This window comes from Charadrius vociferus, unplaced genomic scaffold (assembly GCF_000708025.1).
Source record: "Charadrius vociferus isolate BGI_N301 unplaced genomic scaffold, ASM70802v2 scaffold321, whole genome shotgun sequence".
In the NCBI taxonomy this organism is placed as follows: Eukaryota; Metazoa; Chordata; class Aves; order Charadriiformes; family Charadriidae; genus Charadrius; species Charadrius vociferus.
Genome location: NW_009646934.1, coordinates 2,444,106 through 2,462,178, shown reverse-complemented (window position 1 = coordinate 2,462,178; position 18,073 = coordinate 2,444,106). Strand labels below are relative to the sequence as shown.

General features: G+C 38.4%; 1 protein-coding gene across 1 annotated transcript in view; it reads right to left on the bottom strand.

Moving 5' to 3' along the window:
* Positions 1-929: 929 nt before the first annotated feature.
* Positions 930-18,073, bottom strand: part of SMURF2 (SMAD specific E3 ubiquitin protein ligase 2) — a 40,336-nt gene continuing 23,192 nt past the window's right edge. Inside the window, exons 8-19 of the mRNA XM_009894783.1 lie at positions 17,447-17,649; positions 17,205-17,289; positions 14,299-14,457; positions 9,723-9,933; positions 8,084-8,187; positions 6,437-6,551; positions 5,801-5,979; positions 5,182-5,319; positions 4,833-4,953; positions 3,207-3,408; positions 1,306-1,381; positions 930-1,029 (exon numbers count right to left, since the gene is read on the bottom strand). Coding sequence (XP_009893085.1) covers positions 930-1,029; positions 1,306-1,381; positions 3,207-3,408; positions 4,833-4,953; positions 5,182-5,319; positions 5,801-5,979; positions 6,437-6,551; positions 8,084-8,187; positions 9,723-9,933; positions 14,299-14,457; positions 17,205-17,289; positions 17,447-17,649 — 1,693 coding nt within the window. The remainder of the gene's footprint in view (positions 1,030-1,305; positions 1,382-3,206; positions 3,409-4,832; positions 4,954-5,181; positions 5,320-5,800; positions 5,980-6,436; positions 6,552-8,083; positions 8,188-9,722; positions 9,934-14,298; positions 14,458-17,204; positions 17,290-17,446; positions 17,650-18,073) is intronic.

Genomic DNA, 18,073 nt, shown 5'->3' with positions numbered 1-18,073 from the left:
GGTTCTGAAATGAACTGCTGACAGGCTTCTGCTGTCAAATATCACCTCATCAGCGCGCTTAAAAAGTTGAAAAATGCAGTGTTTAAAGTCAAAAGCAACAAAAAATACTCTTGACAGACTTGTTAGAAAAATGCTGTTTTAAAAAAATCAAAACGTCTACTGTTCATTAAAAAAGGTCTATTCTACACGTTAACACAAGTACTGTACCAAATACAGTCTGTGTCACTCACACTAGAAATTTTGTTTAAGGAATCTGACAAGTGATATAAATAGGACCCCAAAACATCGTATTTGTAATTCATGCTTGAAAAATATAAAAAAGCCCCCTGTGGTAACATTTAAATTGAATTTACATTGCAGAATATAATGTTTTACTATAAGAAAATGCAGTTAACATGTAAGTGGCTTTAATTAAAAAGATTAATGATTCTTTCAGCCAATTTTATGCAAAGTTAGAATAATCCAAAATATTTTTTCCAAAAATAGCAGGTATAGATGCTGTTCAGTATCATACATTTAAAACAGGGTGAAACGTGACTTGTACCGACTGCTGAAGTTGTGTCTTGGTATCTGAGAATAGAAATCAGGTAGGCAAATATAATAGATTACCTTTTACAAAAATAGTAGTAGTCTTTAAGTATAGAATACTGCTTAACTGTTGAAATGTAGGAAAAGTCAGCATTCTGTATGTTCAAGATATTAGTTTTTAATAGCAGCTGAATGATCCTATGGCAGGAACCACAGAACCTATTTTCTTGAAACAAAAAAAATAAAATAAAAAAATTCCAAAGTTGTCCTTTCCCTCCCAGTGTCCTAGTGTAGAAAAGGGAAAGTTTCCTGTATTTCAAGCATTTCTTGAGTCTTGGCTGAGGGAAGGGCTTTCTGGCTGACAGGAGTATAAATAGAGTCTCAGGTAAGCCTGTGAAGGGTCATTCCACAGCAAACCCGCATGTTTCTTCAATGGCAGTTAGCAGCTTCTCGTATAGCTTGTCATAGCTTTCGTAAGGAGGAATGTCTATTCGGTTAAAGCTGTGGACAGAAGGCAGAAAGATTTCAGCTCACAGAACTTCAAGCATCACCTAGCAAAGTTCTGTTACGCTTCCCTTAGTGTATGTGAAACAATGACAAAGCAAAACTCAGAACTTCATATATGTAAAATCAATCTCTAGTTTTCACACCTTTACTGCTGTGCAATGGATAGCATTTATTACGTCAGAAAAGGGGGGGGCAAGACTGCTCAAAATATAAAGACAGCAAATTAATCTTAATCTATATATTACAATAGAGGCCTGAAAAAAATCTTACCAGGTATGAGCTTTCGGCAAATTATTAGTGCTGGCATCAATCTGGTGTATTGTAAATAGTCGTGGGCCTGCAGCACCTGAAAATCCAGAATCCAGAAAAGATCTCTACTACTACTGTATTGCATGATATGAAATTTCTTTGTTGTACTGCAACAACAAAGAAGTAACTAAAACGACAAAAAGAGAGAAGCTATGCACAAAGAAAGTTGAAATCATACACAGGCAGGAAAAAAAACCTTAAGACAAGCTGACCGTGCCTATAAGACAGATTCCTGCCCTCCACCCACACACGATAACCATCCAGTTATTTAAACCATTGAAAGGTAAACAAGAACAAAGCATTGATAATGAAGAATAAAATACCTGGTTTCCACAGTGCACTATATAATTCTACCAGTTTTTAATTGCACTTCTCTCACCCTTCCTAGAGAAGAAAACTTACGCAGCTGTATCTGCTCCCATTTTATAACAGGTAGTAGTGGCCAATTCCATTCAAATTTGATAGAGGAGTCACAATTTTGTTAAATTAAGCTGACTATACAGAGATCCCCTTAGTCCCTCTCCTAAAAAGACTGCAGCACGGCAGACTTTTAGACTTAGTATACACTGAAGATTTCACAAGGGACAGAAAAGGCTACAAATGCCCTAACCTTAGCAGAACTGGAATTCCTGTCTGAGGAGACAGACATCAAAGCATATAATCCACAGGGTCAGTCTTTCTCACGAGGACTCTGCTGTTAAGTAACAACATGAGCTTCTTGTGCTGTGTTAGTCCAACTCGATCTACAACCTGTCAACCTTCTCGTTCATACCCGTAGGAAAGCCGGCTTCATTTATGTTACCAGTATAGTCCTACTGAAACTTGCAGCACAGATAGAGTTAAACTGGTCTTGCTTCCATTCTCCAACCAGCATGCACCTCATGTACTCCACTACAGCACCAGCATGCACACCAGCAGCAGGGCTGACTGAACTTGTAACTATCCTGAGGTGGTTGACTGCTACAGTTTGCCCCAACAAGTCCCTCCACGCTCTGCAATGTTATTTAAACACTTATCACTTAAAGTACCATACATTGCTTAAAGTAACTAGGGTCTTAAAAAACTTAATATTGCTGAGCTTCAAATGCACCTGAATATTTTAGAGCTCAAGAACACAGGAAAAAGAAAATGAGGGCTTCTACCTGATAATGAAGGGATAACAAAGAACAAATAGGTTTCTAGAGCAACTGACTTTTCTGTGTGGCAGGTATTATCACAGCATTTGTGTTCTGATGGAATCGTCTACCTGTTAAAATGGTTTAATGTTTCCCCTGGACATTTTCTCTGGTCTTATGAGAGGGTAAAACAGGCTAACTTGTGTTAATAGAGCAGTATGGGTTGCAGCCAGAGCTGCTACAACGGACCCAGAGCCTCGACTGAAGTTCAGAAGACGGGTCGGTAACTAAGGGCATTGTTTCTGGTGCCTGGGCTGCCTGTTATTGCTTGCTCATACAGTAAAAGTCGTCAGCATTACAGAGTGCCTCCACTGTCAGAATCACAAGGACACTGTATGTTGGTGTTTTCTGGTCCCAGAGCTGTACAGGTGATGAGAGAGAAATTAAAAAACAGGCTTCCAGAAAACACATAAGGAGAACCCCACTAAGATCTCTGCAGATGAGAACTTCTAGCCAGGGAAGGAAGCGCTAATTGAAACAAAGGAGCCATTTACAGCTGAATAACAAGGTAATAAACAAACACACAAAAAAGACTGTTTGTGATTGTTATTCATCAGACCATTAAAAATCGCTCTTAAAAAGTCCCATTGCGGCCAGCCAGCCTTATTTTCAGCAAATGTTCCCGTGATGTGTCCTATGGCCTCCTCCAGGTACAGGCATTTGCAGTTACTCCTGGAGAAGCGTTACCTTGTAGTGCCTTGAAGCCCTGCAGAGGCACTCGGGATGAGCCGGTCACAAACTGGAGAAGTCGCGCTCGCCTCTCTTCGTCAAAAAACTCCACAGCTTTCCAGAACCATTTCACGATGTTGCTGTCTGGGGTACAGTGTTTTAACCTAGTATTTGCCTTCCAGTCATTAACATCAATTTTTCCCAGTCCACAAATGATGAGCTGTAAATTTAAAAGATAATTACATATTTCATCATTCATCAATATAAAAATGGGTTCAGAGCTACCCAAATGATGAACAGCTGATATTGAAAAATCGACAGATTTTACACCAACATTTAATACCTCTCGCTAATCCTAAGCAATACAGAAATGTAACTTTTCTGATTTTTTTTAATCTTACCTTTGTACGCAATCTTTTTTTAAAATGGCCTCAATTCAAATTTTAAAGAAATCAACCATTTCATAAGCTTATATGAAAGTGTCTTGGCCTTCCAATTAAATAACAGAAGCAGAGATTCTACACGTGCGTGGAAGTGAGTGCATAATTCACATCTGCACTCAGTATTTCTTTCTGGAGCATAGCTAAGGGTGCAGTTTGGCTGGTCCAACTCCGGACCCTCAAAAGTAATATTGTTCTTGTCATACCACACACATAATACAAATCAGGCTTCTCTCCTGATGAAGAGCTTTCAGCGCTTCTCAAATGGAGATCCACAATGGATCCATTTAAGCTCAACAGAAATATGATTATGAAGATGTTTTCTAGTGATTAAGAACACTGGGTTGTCCCCTTTCTTATTCTACAATCTGCAAAATGATTCTAGGTTCACAGTATGGCTGGCCCACTGCTGTTCAGTGAGAATATTCAGGATAAAAGAAGAACAATCGCTGACATTCTAGTACAGTGAATAGAAGGAAGCATGAATAATTTACCTTGTGGCCATTTTATATGGCAAAGACCTCAGCTCCACAGCTAACAGATCGTATATTAGAATTCAGTTTTAAAAGAAGCTTGGGATCTATGGGATTTGCCTGGAGAGGATATTGTTTGGATGCTGACCTTGACATTTTGTAGCCCATTTGTCGGTGACAGTACCAGACAGCACTTTCCTTGTGCTGTATTTACAGGGCCAATTTAGTCTGTCATAACTCAGCTCCGCAAAACCACAGAGCTGCCTGACACCAAAGCTGGGGCTGGGAGCAAGTGGTGGGAGGTGAAGGGAGCGACAGACTATTTTCCTGGCAGCACTGCATTTAATACAGTGAAACTGCACCGTGAGAAATATGCACCACCACCTCTGCTGGAGTAATGCTCTCCGAAACGACCTGAGGTCACTGCAGGTACTTCTCAGTAAGTTCAGCTGGGTCTTCAGGTACAGGAGAGGGTCTCCTCTACTACCACTTCTGCAGTTGCTACAAAACATTGCCCTGAGAAGCACTCTCCTGGCTCTGAGTGGAAGGCACAAGCAGTCTCAGTGACTGCATGACCCGGTAACCTCTTACGTTAACTGTTTCTTGCAAGAGCGCACCTGCACACCCCTAATGCACTGGGGACACAACTTCGCATGTTACTCAGTCCCAGAAGAATGCCTCGGGCTTTCATTGTTACACTTGACGACGTAACGTAACATTAGTGGACTGACCTCTAACTCCTTCTCATCAAATGTCTTCAGCAGATGTTGTGGGATTACTTCATTAAATCCCTTCTGTAGAGCCAGAAACTGAGCTTCAATTCCTCGTAAAAACCGCCAGTTTACATAAAGTCTGCAAGCAAGTGCAAATTGGTTTGTGAAAGATGTATTCAGATACAATAAACCTGCAATTTATACAGCCAAAAAAAATGACCTGACTGACAGGAATACACACACTACCATCACTGCACTACCACTTCGGTAAAAAACAACAACATGACACTGTTAATTACCTGAAATAAGTAGAAGTTCCTCCCCACCACAGGAAATATAAAAAACTTTGGAATAGATATCGGTGTACCTGACATATTCCTTTTTGTTTTCCTCTGTCACAGGGATGCTTTTGCCATTGGGTTTCAGTTCATGTTGAATAATTTCTCCATATGCGTTGTGTTCTACACAAAACGTATGGTCCAAGACGCCCGTGATATCATTCTCACTGGTGGAAAGGAATAAGCAAGTGACTCAGTGAAAACATATTCTGCAAATATATTACAGCCATAATATATCTGACAGATACATCACAATTTAGTTTTTCAATAGCATTTCAAATTATTGCTTGGAAGCAAAAGGTGAACATACGTTTTTGCTATGTTATATTTTAAAACCATTATTAAAGTTCCAATGTTGTATTTTAATAACATGTTACTGTTAATAATAGAACAAATTAATAAATTAAAATTTATGAACTGAGCACTTTACAGCTCAGTAATCATTTATCCCCCCACCCACTCCCCAAATTTGAATACCTTGAGCATGCTAAGCCTTTAAAGAAGCTGAATTGTGCAAGACATTTCTTAAATCTGCCTGAGCAGGAGATCAAAATACACTTAATTTCTTTTCAACTGGATTTAGGAACATTATCATGTGTTAACCGAGACAGAATTCTAACATAGTTAGACAGAATACACAGTACATACAGTATCCAGACTAAGCTGTTGTGAAGATCAGGGTCAACCAATTCCATATCATCCAAAGTAATTGGCTTCCCTAGCAACTGCTTATAGAAAGGCAACGTGAAGCCCCCATCGATATAGTGTCCATGAAACACGGCCATCCCCATTATCCGTCCAACAAAATGGAAATAGGATAAGTGTTCCTAGAATTGAAAGAAGAGACTAAGCCATTCAGCTAAATAAGACCTCCAGGTTATATCTGCGGAATATGAAATAAGATTGCAATACAAAGAAAAGAAAAAAAAAACAAAAAAAAAACCAACAGACTGACCCAACACATTCAGAGCTTTTTGTTTTGTTTGTTTTTATACACAGCACATTGAGTTTATTGCTTCCAGTCCAGAAGTCTTACTACTAAGAATCAAAATAAACTTAATTTCTCCCAAAGGAAACATAAATCATAATCTTACAGAAAATTAAGAACACATTTGAGAAGTTTCTTTGATCAGTACCAAAAAGAAATTATCATATTATTGCACAAATTCAGTCTCTAGCAATACTAATGTGAGAATTAGATTCCTGAGTCTAGAACACTCTCCAGATGTATTTAATTTCTAGTCACAAAACAGTAATTTACAGAACTCATGTTACTAGTCATACCGGGTTGACTGCAGAGTCTGGGTTGATTTGCAGTGTATAGATATCATCTCGGGAATATTGGAAGAGACCATAATACGGATTCAACATTTCATGGGACAATAGGTAGAGCCACTCCCTGAAGAAAATAAAATAATTTATTGTGTACTTTAAGCAAATGCATTCCTACACTGAGAATCTTTTCAAAATAGAATTTTTTTTAAAGCTTAAAAACAAGTGTGAAAGAAGTTCTCTCTGAACATGCTTAGATAAGGCTGAAATCAGAATTATTTTTACTGGCTCAGTAACTGCACAGCCCCTGACAACTGACATATTTCTCAGCTTTCCATGATTTTTCTCCAGGTTACTTATTTCCGAGTGAATTTCTGACTGTGATTCTCCTTCAGACCTTATACCCTAAGACAAGACACTGTATTCTACCAGTTACACTACAGAGACATTTGAGCCAGAGCGTTTAATATAACCCATCTTCAGGTAACAGATACATTTAGTTAAAGTTTTAATTACATGTTCATAAATCAGTAAATAATGGTCTAAGAACTGGGAAAACCATAACACTTTCTAGTTTGGTCTTCCTGTATTCATGTATGGGAGACGGCAAAGGCTCAACGGCGTACAGTCTAGGAACAAGACCCACTCTGGAAAATACTAGTAGATACTTTGGGAAATAGTGCACAATAACATCTGTAACTTCTTTATTTTAAACACTATTATAATCATCAAACAACTAGTGGTAATTGATTCAACGAGACTGTTTTTACTAGTTATGGCTAATTAGCATGTTAAAATATTTAAGAATGGATGAAGTGAACACTCTATTGGTCATTTGCAAACGCGTGAAGACAGACGCCGCGTAACAGCCTGGGTCCCAGAGGTTACTGCACGCACCATCGGCGGATGCAGAAGATGGGCTGTTTCGGACCATTGGCTGCACTTTGAAATTAATACTAATGGTAGAAAAATGCGATGTAATGCAAACAATGAATGCTCCTAAATGAGTCAACACTCATTTACAGAGTAGATCCACATGCCAGAGGTGGGGAATATTTTCACTGAAGCAAACCAGCATCTGTGCAATTGGCCGATACAATCCCTAATGCTGTTTTAACAGGTGAAGAATATCTTCATACGATCAGGAAATGCCATTTTTTATAAGCAAGTGAAAAATAACCTCATAGACTCCTGACAGAATTTAGTTGCCTACTAACTGCTAGTTTTTAACATTTTGCTTCAAACAGCAGTGTCAATTCGCAATAAAGCATACTTTTTGATCAAAGTTCTGCCACAAACCCAAGTATTTAGTGGTATAAATTCTCAGCTACCCGCAGGCTTTACTGACCAAAGAAAAATATAGTAATTTCAATAGATACCAAAAGCCTGTCTTGCATATATGATAGATGTCTGATGCAATCTGCAACATGCATTTTGACTTCTTTCCAATAAATTAGTTCTTTTTTGATGCAGTTTTTCCTTTAAAAGACTATCTGGAAATATACATTCTTCTGACATACAATCTGTTACAGAAATAAATGTAAATAAGAACGATGTAAAAAGAAACAGAGCTGATAAAAGGCTGGTTTAGGATTCAAAGCACAGGTGTAGTTGGTGCGGTTGGGGTAGGGGGGAAGAGACGGAGTACAAACTGTTTACCTGGCAACACCTCCATAATCAAGGCCTTCCTCCCCACGAAATTTTATCATTAATCGTTTCCACAGGTCTTTTGGCCTCATCTTCATGACTTGCCTGTAGGATTCCTGTAAACACGTAACACTTTCTTTCATTAACTGCTATTTCAGACAAGAAGTTACTACTGTTTATTAGAAATGAAAGGAGTCTCAGACTCTGAGTCCGAAGGGGATACTATTAAAGGGGATACTGTTTTCCTAGATACTAAGCAGTTTCTCAAATCACAGACTGTTCCTTAGTTTTCTACAAATGCGATAACGCATGTCAAATAAAACAGATATGTGAGAAGAACCACTTTCCAATAAATTTCCAGAGGTGCACAGTGATCAGAATATCTCTCTCATTCTCACATAACTTAAAAAAATTAAAATCTGTGTCAGTAAACTCCTTTCGTTTTGCAGAAAGGCTCACAATTTTTGCAGCCTGAAAAGCCAACAGTGGAGCCTCTACTCTGGGTATAATGCATGTGCAAACCTTCAGGAAGCATCTTACGAAAAGAAGAATCAATGCCATCCCTGTAGATCTACAGAATTATTCCTCTATCAGTAAGACTTCACTAAGAAAACACAAAAAGCAAGCTGAAAGAGGTAAAATAAATGCTGATTTTTAAAAAGGATTAAACCCCCAAAAGTCTAGTTTTTATTTATGTCCAGTATCGGTGCCCCAACCTTCAGCTTTGCAGAACAGAAGAGGTAGGTGTGTCTGGGACCCAACACACTCAACTCAGTTTTCAGAACAAGAACGCATCATTTTCACTGCAGTACAGCAGCCTTTCCTCCCTTTCTTTTTTAGCTGATTATGAAGTGATTTGACTGTCTCCAAAGGGAAGACCAACACAAATCTTTCTTGGCTGGGAAAAAACTGTGACAACACAGTGGGGCTACCAAGTTTGTGGGTGGGGTAAAATACAACAGGGATGGGTGGGATGGGTGATAAAGTTCTCCAGAAGACAGGGTGTTCTGCAGAAAAAGCCAATGAATTATAACTACAATTAAATCAATTCAGCAGAATTATTCTGCTGAATAATGTCACAAAATAAAATGCAGACATCCCACTGTGGGCACCTCTGGTCACTCACAAGTGTAGACAATTCATAAAACTGGTCTGATTGGGGTGGGGGAGGAATCAATTGGAATTGAGATGGATGCTAAGTAACGCAAACTCCAAAGATGAATGCTATTCAATAGTAATGTTACGTAAGTTACAACAGATCAAAGATCACTAATAATTTCAATTTGTAACATTCCCTCTTTAACAGACATCAGATTTCTTCTATTCAAGGAAGAAGTGAGACAGTATCTTCAAATACATGAAGAGCTTGGATCCCTTCCCCAGTCCTGCACACAGTCCAACCATGTCCAGCCACAGGGAAAGCTTTACCAATTTTTCTGCTTTTCTACAGGGTAAATACATCTACTTTAATTACACAACTGTTCTTAACATCCCCTTGAAATGCTTCCTCTTCCCTTTCACCACCCATAAAATTCCAGCTTTCACTCCAAACTTCAGAATTCCACCTAACTGAATGACTTCTTTAGACGGTTATGACCAACCCTCCTCCCCTTCCCTCAATGTTAAGAAATGGGTCAAATTCTCAAATTACCTCAAAAATCTCTTCCCTGGAGACCTCAATACGACAATGGCCAGCTTGAGGTTGCTGCTGCGACAGCTCTTGCCTCAGGATCTTGAGTTTCTGCACGAGGTCTCGCTTGTACCGCGGCACAGTCAGACATTCTGCCTCGTCTGGCAGCTGACAGAGGGACACTACCTGCTGCTGCTGCTGGTGCTGCTGATCTTTGAGCTGATTCTGCCGGCTAGAAATAAACACAGCTGTTTGCAGGCACTCAAGTCATACCTCCCCGATTTTCTTCACGTGTTTCTTAAAGGTTAAGTCTTTGTAACTGAACTACTTCCAATTTAATATGATTATTACCGTGACTACACTAAAAATGTCCAGGTCCAGTAAAAAATAAATTCAGAGAGATTTTATCCTGACTAAAGACATATGCTTCTGTCTTTCTTGGCAATTGTCAGTTGTTTCTAGGCTTTGCTCTTTCTATTAGTACTACTCTACAAAGTATGTAAAAGGTTACAGCACTATATAATAAGGTATTATCCCTACTATTTCACTACTAAGCTGCTGACACTGAATTTCTCAGATACCGTTTCCATATTTCCTTTGCGTGTTTTGCCTTCCTCCATTTTAAAATTCAGTGATCTGCCAAACACTATGCCTCTAATCTCCAGTCAATACCATCGTCTGTTTTAAATGGCTTGTCTGAAAAAGAGTAAGCTTACAAAAAGATGTTTGTACTGGCAGCCTGGCAGGGACCTTGTCCCTTGTACCTGGCCTAGTCTGGACCACAGGAATGTGGGAGTTCACATGTAGCTAATTGGCACAGATAAACAAGTATTTTTACTAGCAATTCTAAGAGATTTTGCAAATCTGACTTCTTACTAGGAAAAGTAAATCAATCGTGTTCCAGAGATGTCCTCTCTTGTGTCGTTTCTTGTATGCAGTAAGTGGATGTTTTTATAGCTTTTTATTACGGCATTTCCAAAAAACACAGTATAAAAGCTGTATTTTACCTAAACCATGAGAAGAATACCGCTGTGGGGAACGCATGAGAATACCCTGAATTTACTGGATAAATAAGAAAGGTCACAATTCAGAATGTTTTCCAGTGGAACGTTAATAAATTGGTTTTTTCAACATCAAAGACCAAAAAATATTAGATGGAACCAAACACAGTTTTAATATGTTTTAAAATTTCAGCCTATTGTCTGTCTTGAAACAAGGTCTACTAGAAAGCTCTCCTGGCCACCCAACTCCCACAGGCTTCTATCACACGAACATTCAGAACTGGCAATTAAAAAAAGGGGCGGGGGGGTGTTCCCAGTTTGCCTTGTGGTTCTGACAGCTATTCTGTTATTTGCAAACCTTCCATTTAAAGCAATTTTGCACAAACCACCCTCAAGGGAAACTAACACCAGGTGACCAGGAAATCTTTATCAGTAGTCTGACAAGCCCAACGGTTAGAAAGCCCTGCAATGGCACACACTGTCGATCACTTCAGCAATAATTCAAAGCTTAATATTAATAATACCTCTTTACTCCTGGGCCCCAAGGAGGGAAAACACACAGAAATCCTACTTTGTTACTATGCCCTAGGATGCAGAATTTCATAAGTTAGCTTAATCCATTGTGTTGGTTTCATTGTGTTTTGTTGTTTGCTGCTGGGGTGGTTTGGGTTTTTTGGGGTGTTTTTTTTGTTGGTTGGTTGGTTGGTTGTTCTGTTTTGTTGTTTGTGGTTTTTTTTTTTAAATAAGGCTATCTTAACTTTATTCTCAAGCTGATCACATTGGTAAACTACAGTTATTCTAAGTCATTCCTGAGAAAACAAGTCATTACAAAAATTTAGAGACACACACTTGATGTGGCTCCAGAATACAGCTGTACGTCACTAGTGCTACATGCATGGTAGTTTCTTTTCACTTGTGATTAGTTTTAAATGAGTCTCCCTTAAACTGTATTTACTAGATATACCAATTATAGCAAAATCACTGTTCTATCTTCTGAACTTTCTAATTCCATAAGGACAAACACGTGAAAATACTCCTTGTGTATGCCTACCAGAGAAGGTCATAATTATATATGACAGTGAGCATATGTTCATACTACCTTTAATAGTATAAAAGACACAATTCCCTGAACACAAAAACTAGTCAATGTCAGTCTTAAAGAAAATGACACCTCTGAAACAAGCATGAACTTAAGATCAACGCATCAAATTACACCAATCTAAAATAGGGCAGTACTAGGAGGAGAAAAAACGCTATCCTCCATATTAGACTAAAAATAATCAGTGCAGTATTAGCTAAACAATTTGCAGTGCTTAAAGTAATTAAATCTAATTTCTTAGTTTGTTTTCACAGCTGAATGACTATTCTTGATTCTCTTGAGTGTTTTAAGGATATAGCTAAGTACTTTTCAGATGCCATAACTATCAAAACCTATCACAAACTCTTGGCCAATATTTTCAAACAGAACTGGGTAACAAGTTTGATTATTTTCATAACTTATAACATCATCACTGGAAGAACAAACTGCTTTACTCAGCTGGACAAAAAAGTATCACTGAGAGTAAACATTTTATTACGCCTTTAAACCTAAAACACTATCACACCCATCCCACCCAAATACTAAACCTATTTCTCAGACAATTTACAAAATGACAGGCCAAAAGGCAAACACCTTGACTATTTTTTTATTAAAAAAAAAAAAACCACACAACAAACAAATAAGGCGGTGGGCTAAAATGGGGGAGGCTTTCACATATCTTGTTTGGTGCAATAAAAGAATAAACACCAGAAAAGATTTATCAGGCAGCAGACTTTGCTGATGACACTGTTGGTTGAATTTCTGAGATCCTTCCCTAATGAAAGACAGATGTACAAATGAAAAACTTAAGCACACTGTAGTAGTACTTAAACTTTTAGAAATGAAAAATGGTTCTGTGATTCTGGAAGCTGAAAGTCAGATTGGATTTTCCAGGTAACAAAGCTAGCTATGTATTTGTCCTTTACAATACATGTAGAACTAGCTACTATGACCCTACTGCCATTTAAAAATAAACCTACCTGTGAAGGACAGTTTTTCAAATATAGTCCAGTTAACTGAATTTTCTACAGTTTAAGAACTGCACTGTTGTAATTCAGTGGGTCTGAAGTTCTTCTTCGGGTAGAATATCTAAATCTGAATTAATGTAGTTAACTTTTCTGTGTTTGAAACACAAATATGCTCCTCCATTGATAAGTTTTTTTCAAGATCATGTTCATTTGAAACTACCAATCTAAATTCAGCTAAAATTAGTAGTCATTTTTTGTGTTTGTTTTAAATTTAAAAAAAGAAATGGAAGTGTCTTGATGATGGGAGCTTACTAGAGTTCTGTAATATACATGTATATAACCAATGATTTTTCCAAACAAAATGCATATTTGTCAATATTTAGACTCTTTTCCCTCTTGGGGCATTAAGTTCAAAAGTATATTGGGCAGAGAGAGTCTAGCCAAGTCCTATGTATTACACGAAAGGTATGTTGACCTCCTGGATATTGCTTTCCATTCCTCCGTTTTGTCCTTTCAATGCTTGTTCCCATTATTCTTTCCTTCAGCTTTTCTTCCCAATGATTCACTTCCTTAAAAGGGCTATTCCTCCTACTTACTCCTTGCCCAGGGCTGCATGGCTTTCTACCTAACCAACTCCTCATTGTTTCTTCCACTTAACACCTACTCAATACTTCACAGGTGTTTCCCAAGAGCATTAAAAGGTGTTAGTAGGAAAAACAATAGAGTCAAACTCCCAAATAGCTTGGACAACCCGATAGCCCTGTCTCCACACAAAAAAAAAAAAGAAAAAGAAATGTTTGTTTGCTTTTTGGGTTCCATTTTTAGTAGGAAATCCCCCAGCGTGAAATGAGTGCCAAGGGAATAAGAACAAGAGCCAATCCTTTTGAGTTTCCCCTTCTCTTTTTAAAACTGAAATATGAAAATGTGATATCCAAATACTAAGGCAGAAAATACAGTTCCTATTTTATTTTATTCTTTTTGTGAAAAATCTGAGTTAAGTTATTGGGCTTTTATTTTGAGAACATCTCAACTCTAAAACTGAAGGTAGGAGCTGAATCATTTCTCCTTTATTCCAGGAGAATAGCTGGGCCCTTGGGCATCCTGGCTTAACTCATCCGAATTTCATACCACTGGCTATTGAATGCAACCTCGTATTTTAAAACGAGTACTCCATAACTGAAAGTAATATGACATATAAAGAAAAGGAAAGATAGCGTCTCTCTTGCTGTTAGAAAATAATTCTGTGGGCCAATCTTTTCCACCAGCCAGCACATGCTTCCCCCCCGCCCCGTGCTGCCCCCAACTCCCGGCATCACAATAGCCACATTCCTGCCTAAATGCTGCTAGAGATTTTTTTTTCCCCGAGAACAATCAAACCTGTTTTCTTTGCTATGTAACAGAGTAAATTGGTAGTGTGATAAAGAATACTGCTACTGTACTTTAAATAGCACTGAATGGCAGAATACATCTTGATATAAAATCTAGCACCCCTCAAGCGTCATTTTCTTTCCCCTATTACGCTCAACACGTGCCAGAGACTTTAAACTTACTTTAAGACTAAATGCAAGTTAGCAGATAGCCGTGGATCTGTAAACTGCGTCGTCCTGTTGTTATGGTCAACAAAATAAACTCTGCCTGTTGCTGTATTTCGGATCTCCCATCCAGGAGGCAGTGGACCAAGCTCTTCACAATTGATGTTGCTAAGATCCCTGTGAAAACAAATATAAAATGAAAAATACCTCAGCATTTGGCCTCCGAGCCAAACAAGCGTAAATGTAACAGAACAATCCCATGAAGTCTGAGAAAATGTATCGTTTCAGAAACCTGATCTGTTCAGCTGGAATCTCTACTCCCAAGGTGCAAGCCCACCAAAGAAAAAACACACACCCCAGAACAAATGCCGTGGGGAAAAAAATTCTTATCAAATAACCTTTGTTTCTACAAACTAACTTCAGATGTTAAATTAATACAGGCTTAAAACAAAAATAAAGACCATTTCCATATCTGCCAAAATGGAATTGCAGTTCTACACCAATTTTGACAGAAAACATTTTTAAAACAACATTAGTCATGTAAGGAACTCTGAATCACACTTTAAAAACTCCTACAAAACAAAACTATATTTCTGAAGAGTTATACTTTCCATGAAGAATTACGCATGGGATATGTGTGTGTGCCACAGGTGGTTTTGCCCCAAACCCCCAAGTGCTGGTAGGAAGCAAACAGCGTTCTAACAAAATATTTCAATTAAAATATTCTATGAACAATGACTCAGCTCTGCACTGAGCCATAGCTTAATGGGCCTCCTGAAAATTCTGCTGAAATCAGGAAGATGTAGAATCATTCCGAAAGGTTCACTGAAAACAAATCCCAGCCTTCAAAAATGTAAATTTATTGATTTTTCATGTATATAATCCACACCTCAGATACCTCACACTGTCAAGTGCAGCTCTTTTTAAAGGTGTGGGTCTTCAGATCTCCCAGAATCATGTGAGCTGAGGGGAGAAAGAGCAGAGGGGGCAGAATGGCTAAAAAGATGCTGTCTGCAGGGACTCAAAAGGCTGAGAAACCACTAAAGGAAATACAAGGCTCTGGAATTGAACTTTGGCTGTTAGTACTCATATACACACTGCTGCTGAACTCTAGGGCTTATTTTTATTAACTAAATGACTGCGGCATATAAGCATAAAAATACAATATTCCTTAGAAATGACATAAACTCCATCCACATGCAAACAGCCCAGTTTTGTTCTCAGTGACACTGGTGCAGTTTCTGCTGCCACACCTAAGACCAGTGCTAACTTAGATTTCATACAAAACTATTACACTACCAACTTAAGGATTAGATCTAATATAATTTTTTTTAGGTAAGTCTAGTTTCTAGTTGTGTATAATAGGCAAGTCACAGACTTCCTAATGTCCAATTGCCAGCTGTATCAAACCGTAAAGTCTACAGACAATGTATCAAAGCAAAGTATATTCTTGTAACACAAAAGTACTAATAAACCCAAAAGAATAATTTGAACAATGCAATGTAGCTATGGCCATGAGGCACTCTGTCCTTCCCGGGATGTTCAAAATCCATTTCCACGGGAATGAACACCAGCAGCAATTGACAAAGTTGCTACAATTCTCCTAAATGCCAACACTGGCTGCCAATTTCAAACTACACACACACTATTTTACGGCACCATCCCCAGACTTTAGGAGGTAATAATTTTCAACAGGATTTCTTGGGTTTTTAAAGAACAATCAGAAGGTAACAATAGTTTCCCCGTTATCCTTCTTTCCTTTCAAACACATCAGAAATAATCACGTGTACAATATGCACACATGTGTATCATGTAAATAAGGACACTAAACTAAAAGGACACTTCAGATTTATTTTCTCCTAATTGTTGAGATAGCCACAACAGAAATAGCAATTTGAGTATTTTAATCACAGGTCAGTCTCTCTCAGCTTCTCTACCTGTTTGCCCCTCTCCCCCAAATTATTTCCCATTTATATGCTGCTAATAAGATGCTTGAAAGCATATATGATTGCTTGAGGAATATCTGTATTAGAGCATTATAAAGAAAATAAATATTCATTTCTGCTCTGTAACAGGAAACCTGCTGTAAAAAACCTTGTGCGTTCTTAGATGTTTGTTACTAAAATGGAAAACTTTCCCTTCCCCCCCCCCCCTTTCTTTTTTTACAAAAAGACCCAAAATCCTGGCACTTCAAACACAGCTCACTACTTCAGCTTCCAGGCTTTTTATGACCCAGTGCCTTCAATTAGTTTCTTCAAAATGTACCAAGTTTCCCATTCCTTGAGTAAATTACATTTCATAGTCTGAACACGGGCAATAATTCTCACAAAGTAAAGCTAAGCTAATTTGATGATACGACTGTAGTTCACTATAATACTGTGTCTAAACATACAAGGGGCATCCACTACATTTTCAATGTTTTCTCCTTTGTCCTCCATCAAAAAAGACCAAATTTGTCTAGCCTGTTTGTCACCAAGTTTGTTCTTCATAAATATATGTTGACAATTTCTCAGGCGTTGTTAACTTCCAGAGACTGATTTAAAAAATAAAATCAACTCAACTTTCACTGAAGTAACTCAATAAATTTAGATGTCTGAAGTACTCAGATCTCACTTTTTGTTTCATTATTTTGCAGAGTATTAAATCCTGGACTTGGCTGTAATTCACATGCAAGATCTAGAAGCAGTTAACTAAACCTGTTTTCAAACCACCACTGTAATTTATTTCTTTGTTCTCCATCTTTGCATTAAAAAAAAAATAATTTGAAGAACGGAGAGGCTAATTTATTTGCATGAATGACTTGTTAAAATGATATATTGGGGCCAAGAGTTAGAAATGTAATAGCAGACAGAGAAAACTCCAAGGACAGTACTGCTTAAACTATTTTAATTTGACACCTTAAAGGTACTTTCATCATTTCTTACCTAGGTACTCTTGGATCGTGCCACGTGCTAACACCAGTTTGAGTATGCAGAAAATACACCTGACCTTGCTGAGTCGTCCTTTGCTCTGTGAAATAAAGATAAATTAATAACTATAAGAACAAAAAGTGCAATACAAAGACTGATTTCCCCAAACTAAGGAATCAAAAGTATCTTACATATGAGGAGAAGACACAACCCAGTTTCCTGGGAGACTTACAATTCAAATATTTTAATTTGCATACCATATCCTTCAGGTAAATCAGGAGGAGTGTGCAAATGTGTCCTGCTCATGTAATTTCTGTGCCTCTGTGACCTGACTCTCCTCTCGGCCAGCCGGGGATCTGACGACTGCCCACAGGTCGCACCGTTCGTTCCTGTAATTGGAGTGTTCTCATCCACAAAACAGCTCAGCGGTCTGCCTGGACTGGAGTATTCAGATGCTGGCCTGCGGGGGAAAATGGGAGAACTGCATTGCTGACTGCACACAGCGCCACGCAACGCGCTTTACGGAAGCTTCGTCTAGGGGCTTTCGGGAAATCTTCGTGGATGGCAGAACTGAGCAGTTGACTTGTCGAGCAGGATACCTCCATGACAGGCAGAAAGGTTCTGTTCTGCGCTCACTGGTTCATTCCGGAGTAACTAGTAAACCTCCTCACCTATCTTACGGTCTGACCTAACATTTAGTATATGATGCTGCAGTATCAGGATCACACCAAATGCTCACATGAGCAGTTCACACCTTCAGAGTGCTGAGAGTAAATTACTTTTTTTTTTTTTTTTTTTTCTCCTTTAAATGAGCTGCATACAGCTCAAACTTTCCCACCTTGCTTTCATATGGTTGAGGAAGTGATCAGGGCTTGTTATTCCTG